Source organism: Amblyomma mixtum, chromosome 5, assembly GCF_055824585.1.
Source record: "Amblyomma mixtum isolate Tamu chromosome 5, ASM5582458v1, whole genome shotgun sequence".
Classification (NCBI taxonomy): Eukaryota; Metazoa; Arthropoda; class Arachnida; order Ixodida; family Ixodidae; genus Amblyomma; species Amblyomma mixtum.
Window position 1 is genome coordinate 108167940 of NC_143016.1, and position 8224 is coordinate 108176163.

General features: G+C 50.3%; 1 protein-coding gene across 1 annotated transcript; it reads right to left on the reverse strand.

Annotated features, from left to right (window-relative positions):
* Positions 1-699: 699 nt before the first annotated feature.
* Positions 700-7919, reverse strand: LOC149343309 (uncharacterized). The gene is made up of 3 exons (XM_089546933.1): positions 7869-7919; positions 4165-4725; positions 700-2201 (listed from the first exon to the last, which is right to left on the reverse strand). Exons 1-3 carry the CDS (start codon positions 7917-7919, stop codon positions 708-710), a joined length of 2106 nt encoding a protein of 701 aa, XP_089403059.1. The 3' UTR covers positions 700-707.
* Positions 7920-8224: the final 305 nt, after the last annotated feature.

An 8224-nucleotide genomic window follows, 5' to 3' on the forward strand; every position in this document is an offset into this window, starting at 1 on the left:
TCAGTTCCCGGATAACTGGAATTCAGTGCCCGGATAACTGGAATTCTGTGCCCGGATGAGTGGATTTCAGTGCCCGGATGATGGCTCTCGGTCTCGGCGTGACGTCACCACACTGCCGACAACGGGAGCTAAAAGCATTTCATGCTTAATAACTGAAAAAGTGGCTCGCTTCAAGTGCACATCTTGAACGTAGAAATAATTATACTTATGAAATTGTAAGGTAGCGAAAATTTAAAGGAATTACTAAGCAATTTAGAATATGACAACGAATGAGCAGAGTGGCACAGAACAATGCTGCGATAATACAATATTGGAGTTTATAGCTGATTTGCAATAAAAATGTTAAAATACACTGTCATTTGCAAGTTAAGCAGGCTGTTGATACTCTGTATATGCCACTACTCTTCACATACCCATAGCACGAAAGAAGCATTACGTTCTCTTTCTATGACGCGAACTATGTCACGTGCTCCCTGATAGCTTGTCAAAGTCTTCTAGCAGGGTCATAATTCAGCAGATATAACTGAACATTGGAGGAAAGCGAGTTTCACACCTGAAATGACAATTCACACCTCAGATTCGCACAGATTATGCTACAGCTTTTGACGGATGAAAATGTTAAGTTTGGAACAACGATACGCGCTAGTAATATGCCGAGTGGCTAAACTAGATTGTTCTTAGTGTAAAATAGCGCTTAAGAACTGGCGTCAGCGCGAGGAACACTTTTCACGATCAACGCCTGCCTTCTGTGTACAGCGAAAGACGGACTCAAACTGCGGTGCCTCCATGACAGCTGCGCAGATGCCGTGGTTATGAGGGCCGCACGTCGACAGGCAACAAGCAACGAGGAGAAGTTCCAGGTCTTCTATGACAGCTTCCGTAAGACCGTCAGTAAAACCGGCACTGCCATCACTGCTGCTGTTTCCTGCCTTCGCGATCTGCCTCAAGGCCTTTGCAACTACTACGACGGCGACCCTGCGAAAGGAGTCTTCCGTGCTATTCATCCGTCTGCCAAGAGGGCACGTCAGCTTGGCTCCATGCCACTGGGCGAGGAAGCGCCAAGACGACTCGCCCATGTCATACATGCTCTGCGAAGACACCGCCTGCCACAGAGTCAGGGACAGAGACAAGCCAACTGTGGCTAATCGTGTGTAGAGGGGCGAGTCCGGCGAGAACCATGGAGGCACCAGGAAGTCGATGGGAAGCACCAGCTCGGTGCGCAACGCGTCGTAGCGGGGTCTCGGTCGCAGTGGTGCGGGCAAGGACGGGCGTTCCTTCTTATGGTTCCACGAAGACTCTAGTGCAATGAGGAAGTTGTCGAAGAAGACGTCGCCCATGGCCGGTACGTGCGCGAGCTTCTCGTTCAACGTTTGCAGGTCGCGCACGTCCTCCGGGTACGAAATTACGAGTCGAACTTGCCTGAGCCGATTTCCTAGCTCCGTTAGGCGCCTCGATTCGTCGACAGTGCGCGCTTCGACAGCGCGGACGGCGTCTTCGGAAGCCTTGAGCACGCTGGCGAATGTATCTTCGGCGCTGACCACGGCTTCGGCGCTCACCTGGTGCCAGATGACGGGCATGAGCACGGCTGCCGGACCGAAGAGTTTGACGACCCTAGTGTAGCACGCGTGCTCGAGGCGAGCAGTGTGCGTGTGCAGAAAGAAGGTGGACATCTGCCGAGCTGTCTCCCAGATTAAATATTCCACCAACTGGCGTTGGTCCACGCGCTCCAGTACGCTGTCCAGGAAGAACAGGAGGCCACCTTGTTCCAGCATTACCGGGTGCTCCTCGGAATAACTTGCCCCTCTCTGTTGCAGGTGCGTGAACAGAATGGCTGGCTTGATATTCAGTAGGCCTGCACCCATTTCTGAGACGGTAGTAAGAGCCGGCGCTTGGCTGCTGCCAACAGTGAGACTCCTCCAGATGTCCTTGAGAGTCTGCAGCGCTTCCATGACGTCCGCCGACACGTTGCGCCAAACAAAATCGTCTCGAGACATGCTTAGGCTAAGAACACGCTTTACGTTCCTTAGATCAGAGTCGTTTTTAGTGCTGCGGCTCGCCTTCTGCATCCAGCCCTTGAAGTCGCGATTCAGGCCAAGTACAAGGGCTGATCTTTCTATTCGGGAGTCGCTCTCTGGCACAAATCCTGTACCAAGCCGGAACAGGATGCCGTTTCCGTAACGCGCCGCCATCTTCGACATCACCTGAGGAAAGAATACGCAAGACACGGAAATTATAGTAGCCACAATGAGTAGTAGACAAAATGTACGATCTGTGCTTGACGTGAATATCGAGATCACCTCTTGTGTCTATTTTATGGATGACTCAGGTAGGGAAAATCTGAGTCTTTTAATATTATCTTTTAAACTTCTCCCAACTTCCCAAGTCTCCTCAAATCTCTGTATAACAATAGCCAAGACGTCACGCAAGTCTATTTCGTGCTTTTAGGGCTTATAAACGCTTTGATTCCTCAGAAACTAGCAGGGATGGTCCCTCTCTACGCTAGAAGTGCATGTCTTGAGCGCCGGAATGAGACACAATCATCGAATCGGTTAGAGTTGAACACAAAACTTCGGATGACAAAAGAATGAGAAAAACGAGATTTGTTGAGTATTTGTTCTTGAGAAACGTCCCCATAATTTACGGTAAAATGGAGGAATAAAGAGCTCACGTTCGGTGACGTGGCTTTGGGCGACGATGTTTTCCCCTTCGTAGAGCATAAAATGGTAATTAAATCCAATTGCGTTTCCTGAAATCTAGCATTAAGACAACCTTAATGTCGCACATTTTCTGGAACAACATACCTCGCCATGTTTAGTCTGCGCTCTTAAGCAGTGCGTGCGAGATATGTCCTGTAGTTTGATATTCTTGTTTTGTTTTTTTTCGTGTCATTCTGTGACGTAGTTGGATGGTAATGAAAACTAAGTATTTGTTCCCAGTCATCGGGGCAGCAAATAGAGGGTAGGAACGCATTTTAAAGCGTCTTGAATTAAATGATTTTTAATTTTTTAATTAATTTATTCATTTATTCATTAATTTGTGTTCCTACATATCGCATTTATGGCCACTGCAGTAGGAGATGCATACGAAAAATGAAGTACTTGAATTCTCTCCATATCTGTCCTGTTCTCGCCGTGCAGAACTATTACGAATGTCACCGGAAACTCAATTCATCATTCCAGGCAAGCGTATCTCAGAAAACCGTTGGAGGAGTGGTACCTTAGGCCGGATGATCTATTGGTTTGGAGTCGAAAGCGCTCATTCCCTGCTACCGCTGCAGCGACCGGTGTGACGACTCAAGTACAGTGTCAAAGCAGATAGTAAAAAAAATTGCTGACTAACTACTCATTTGCATCCATCCAAGCGTAGCCATACAGCCACAAAGGAAAGCTATGGAACTTCTACAGAAATATCGCATTTGAACAAAAATTCGTCTGGTGCGGACCAGGACGGATTTTCCTTCAACTATGAAGTTTCTGTGGATGCTGTATAGCTTTCTTTTGTGGCCGTATGACTCCATTTAAGTGAATGTCATTGAGCAATTACTCCCTTAGTATAAAGTCTACTCCACCTTGGGGGATTCGGGATTCCCCTAAACATTGGTCCAAGGACTTTTGGCTGTCCCGAGTACCTCATCAAGGCTGCTACATTTATTGCACTCTGTTCGACGCAAGCGGTCAGGGAAAGCAGCTGATATTGATGCCACATCTGTCTAAGCTTTCATTAATTGTATACTGCCACTCCTGGATGAGGCGGCAGCTGCCCACACTGTAGTGCAGTGTCTTCTGACACCTATCACATGGTGTGGGCCTGCCCCTCCAACCCCGCTATTCCCCCCATCCCCAACCCAACCCGGGAGGACTGGGAGGCGACCCTGCTCGGCTGCCACGACTTACAGGCCCAACAAGCCTTAGTCGGGCACGCCCGGGCGGAGGCCACCGCCACTGGGGTCCCATACTAGGGACCTCCACCTAGTACTTGTAAGGATCAGTCCCTTACGTGCTGATCCAAGCATACCTCCTGTCCCTTCTTAATAAATGTTTTCACCACCACCACCACCACCACCTGTCACTAACCAGCACATACGTGTCCTGCTTTTTTCCGCTTTCATCGGATAACGGTAAAGCTACTACGATATAAGGACGTTCTCTTCCCCTGAGCACCAACCTGGAAGGGTCTGGAACTATCCGGCCCCGCCGAATGCGCATCTGCGGCAGCATCAGCGAGAAATGCACGCAGGGACTGCAAATCCAGCGGTGTCTTGCTCGCCACGCACGTCCGGTAGAAAGTGGACGTCTTGGCCACCGCCGAATGCTTGCCATGTCTGGTCACGGCAAAGTTGGCCAGCGCTGCGCGCGACGTGTTCTCGACCAGCTCGTCTTTCAACGAGTGCCGCCACTTCGGCCGCGAAGCACACGAGAAGGCGCGCAGGTCGTCGCACGGGTCCACGCTCCTGTTGAGCTGGTTGAGGAAGAAGCGCGCGTAGCGGTTGCACGCGACCGTGTCACACGACCTCAGCAGAGCCCTCGGCATCGGCGCTCTCGTTGTGTCACTCGCGTTGCCTTTGCTGATGTTCACGGGACGCCTGCGTCCGAACCGCGGCGCAATGTCCGGGTAGTAGTGCTGAAGGACCAGCGCTACCGCCAGGACAAACACGAGGACGCAGACTGCGATAGCGACGGCCTCAAGCCACCGTGCCACTTCAAGGTCGGTCTGGGAAATTTCCTCCTGCGAAACACAGAAAGAAAAACAGTAAGCTAGAGGAATAAAAAAAAAAAACCTCAAGAGAAATTGCGAACTACATGCGTAACGTGTTGCTGCTCGAAGAGATGATGCTGATGTTAATATCAAAAGTTGTCTAACTGACACATCTATACCTGCTCCGAATGGCGGCTTCTTGTTCTGCAGCGAATTTCAGCAGTTGTCTTGAACTTATATGCTGCTACTGAGGCGCTCCAACAACGCCTTGTGTGGGCCATGAAAATTTTGTTGCACAATGCTCACGCGAAGTGGGTACTTTATTGTTGACTATAATGCTATACTCTGCGTAACATCATCGTCATACATGGTGCGATATCACCCGTGTCTAAGTCAGGAGTCAAGCGGAAAATCTTTTAAAAGACTTATGAAATGTTAACTATCACGAAGTGAGAAACAATTATTTCTCACACTAAAGTCCAAGTCCGAACCATTCAATCAAAAGGTGCGAAAAGGTTTTTTTGTGTAGGTTTTGCTCCCATTCACCTGACTGAGCAGTAAAAAGCTTTAGAAAAAGGTACTACATGGCACGTCTTAGTTAACAAAGGAGGCAGAGCAACCATGCCATTTTTGGGGACCTGCGCCAAAAAATACTTATCATCAGGCGCTAACTTGTAGCTTTGGCTCAGCCTCTCAGTTTGAAAGGTTAGATGTCACTCAGAAGGTACGTACTACCGGGGACAGGTCTCCAGGACACAAGAACTGCAACCGAAGAATGTAACGTTGCTATTAATTGGTGGTGAAAGACCACGCTGTAGGGATGACAGTAGAAATAGCGAGCTTTAATGTGTGATAGTGAAATGAGGCGACTGCTGAAGAACATGACAACTATGCTCCCAAATCACTTTTCGCGCTTCCTGAAGTCTTTTGTCGTCGACAATACAGCAACACCAAGCGAATGTGACCGCTGCAACTCTGTTATATCTTACAAACAAGCGTGTAGATATGCCAAACGTATCTCTTACAGAGCTTGCTTTATCCATGCCAGCACGCCGCACTTTATGAAAGGTACAGAGCAGAGGTCCACGACAGGTCGCACGGCTTAGCAAACAAGACGCATCCGCCAAGAGAGGAATTCTTCTTCTTCTCCCAGAGGAATAAACGAGCATCGTCTTCTTCTTCTCACAGAACGCCATCACGCGTGCTTTAGAATAGCTGGATGAATTTAATCCCAGAGACTGGAAGCCGACATTCGTCATCTATTGTGGGTGTACCCAGCCTTAACTCATTCGACCCTGGTGGCGTCAGCTGACACCGCAACACAAACGTCCCGCTCGCGGCTCGGTAACGGACGAAAATACTATTAATTTTTACTAGGATAGTTCCTCCGGGATCCCTGTTTATGTTGGCATCACTCCTCTCATTTGTGCTGAGCTGTGCCGGCTAAGGAACAAGCAGCAGCACGATGGGCATGGGGTAAAGAAGCCAAGGTATAGCAAATTCGCAGATTTTATCTTACTAACAATTCCTTCTTTTCCGCTAAGATTTTTAAATGTCCTGAGAAATGCATTTAAAGCTCGTGTCCACGTCGTGTCGTGTCTTTCTGGGGATGCACCTACAATGATGAGTTTGTTGGGCTGCTGAAATGAATATTCTTCGCGGTAATCAGACGAAATGTGAAATTAGTTTTTATAATGAACTGGAAAATGGAAATTTTTGCTATTGAAGAAGAAGGTGAATGTTGGAATCGAACCAAGCAATGACAATCCGATGGGGGCGAAGAGGAACCGGAGCAAAGGAACAGTGAATATAGATGGGCCCCTAACCTTGCCGTTTTATTTCTTTTTTTGTCCAGTTCTCTCCCTCCTGTGAGCATTCGACAGCGAGCAGCAGAACGAACTGCAAGAGCGACCGGAGTCGGAGTACCCGAGTTCGAACCCGTGTACTCCGGCTCTGGTCGGTCTTGGAGCTTTTTCTTGCAGCTCACTGCCGATGCTCACGCAAAAGGTGCCCGTGTGCTGTGCGATGCCAGTGCATGTTAAAAATCCCCACATGGTCGAAATTATCCCGGAGCCCTTGACACCACTCTGACGGGCACGAACCCGCAAGACCAGCGACAGCTGTTCTGGCAGGCCTGCAGGGTCGCGGCGGCACATGGAGCCCTGAGGGCTCCAGTCAAGAAGACGAGCGCAGTATAGTTTTCAATAAAAGCTTTTCCTCCTCCTCCTACACTACGGCACCTCTTTCCCTCCTCATTTTACTCCCACCTTCATCCCCTCCCTCACGGCGCGGTTGAGGCGTCCATTATTATAACCGGGCACCGACCTCAAACCCGAGAGGAATTCGCGCGCGGGATCTCCCGTGAGTTGGTAACAGACGCGTCTTCAAAGAGACGTCAGCGTGGACCTATCAACCTATCAAACTGCTGGTCGGTGAACCTTTTCTCGCACGATCAAAGGAAGACCCGCTGTTGACGCCGCCACGTGGCCGTTGTGGCGGCACCAACCGCGGAAGCCTTCCTTTGATCGCGCGAGAAAAGGTTCACCGACCAGCAGCTTTGGCGAGGAGGACGCTGCGTTGTGTGAGCACTTGGGGCTAATTACGTCGTTGGGCCTTCTCCCGCGTGCGTAACAGCGGTGGTCGACCCCTTCCATCTCCACGAAGCGCTGGGGTTCGAAGCTGGTGGCTCGCGGTACTTCCATTTGACCCTGGTCAACGACCGATGCATCCATGACCCATAATCCATGGTACTGCATTTGACTCCGCCACCACCGGTAAAGCTGGGCGACGGCGACAGTATCTAAACCGCCATTTGAAGGGCGGGCCCTCGCCAGCTGAACCCTTGCGAGGAAACACCGCGGTACCGTCTCCTGTGGTGGGCGGCTCCCAAGTCATCTTGAGTGACCCCTTCAGTGCACATTAATCAACTGCAGGTATTCCCCGGCTAGGGATCTCGGGATCTTGGGTTCTGTTTAAGCAGCCGACCTGCGTGTGTACGAGTAGCCTAGCGGCGTACTACTCACGTGCTTACTCCTCGTCTTTTCTCACGAGCTGTCACGTGCGGAACTTGACTATATATACACTATAAGAATGTACCGTCCGGCTCTCGCTACTCCGTCTCCAGCACGGTGTCGTTCCGCGTCGGTAGCCCACAATCAAGCAAAGATTCTAACCTCCAGCTCAGTCATCATCAAATCCACCACTGAGGCAGAAAAGGCAGCCATCGCGCTTGCTCTCATCTCTACATCTGCCCCCAAAATTATCTCCGGCTCCAAATCTGCCATTTTCATCTATGCCAGTAATTAAATATCCCGCACCGCTGCTCGCTTACTACGCTTCTGACAGCCTAGGCGCCCCGTAACCCTCATCTGGACGCCAGCGCATGCCGGCCTCCCTGGCAGCGAGAAGGCTCATTCCCGAGCCCAAGCTCTCACATTCCGGGCAGGAGAAGTCGAGCCCCCTTTACGGGCCCGGGAGCGCCTGCTCTCCTTCTGTGATATTCTTTCGTGCTACCGGGACAAACGAAGGG

Excerpts from the sequence above, each read along its gene's own strand:
- LOC149343309 (XM_089546933.1), bottom strand. The coding sequence starts at position 7,919 with ATGGCTGCCTTTTCTGCCTCAGTGGTGGATTTGATGATGACTGAGCTG. Across the intron at positions 4,726-7,868 it reads TGATGATGACTGAGCTGGAG|GAGGAAATTTCCCAGACCGA; the intron begins GTTAGAATCTTT and ends TGTGTTTCGCAG. Across the intron at positions 2,202-4,164 it reads ATAGTTCCAGACCCTTCCAG|GTGATGTCGAAGATGGCGGC; the intron begins GTTGGTGCTCAG and ends TTCTTTCCTCAG.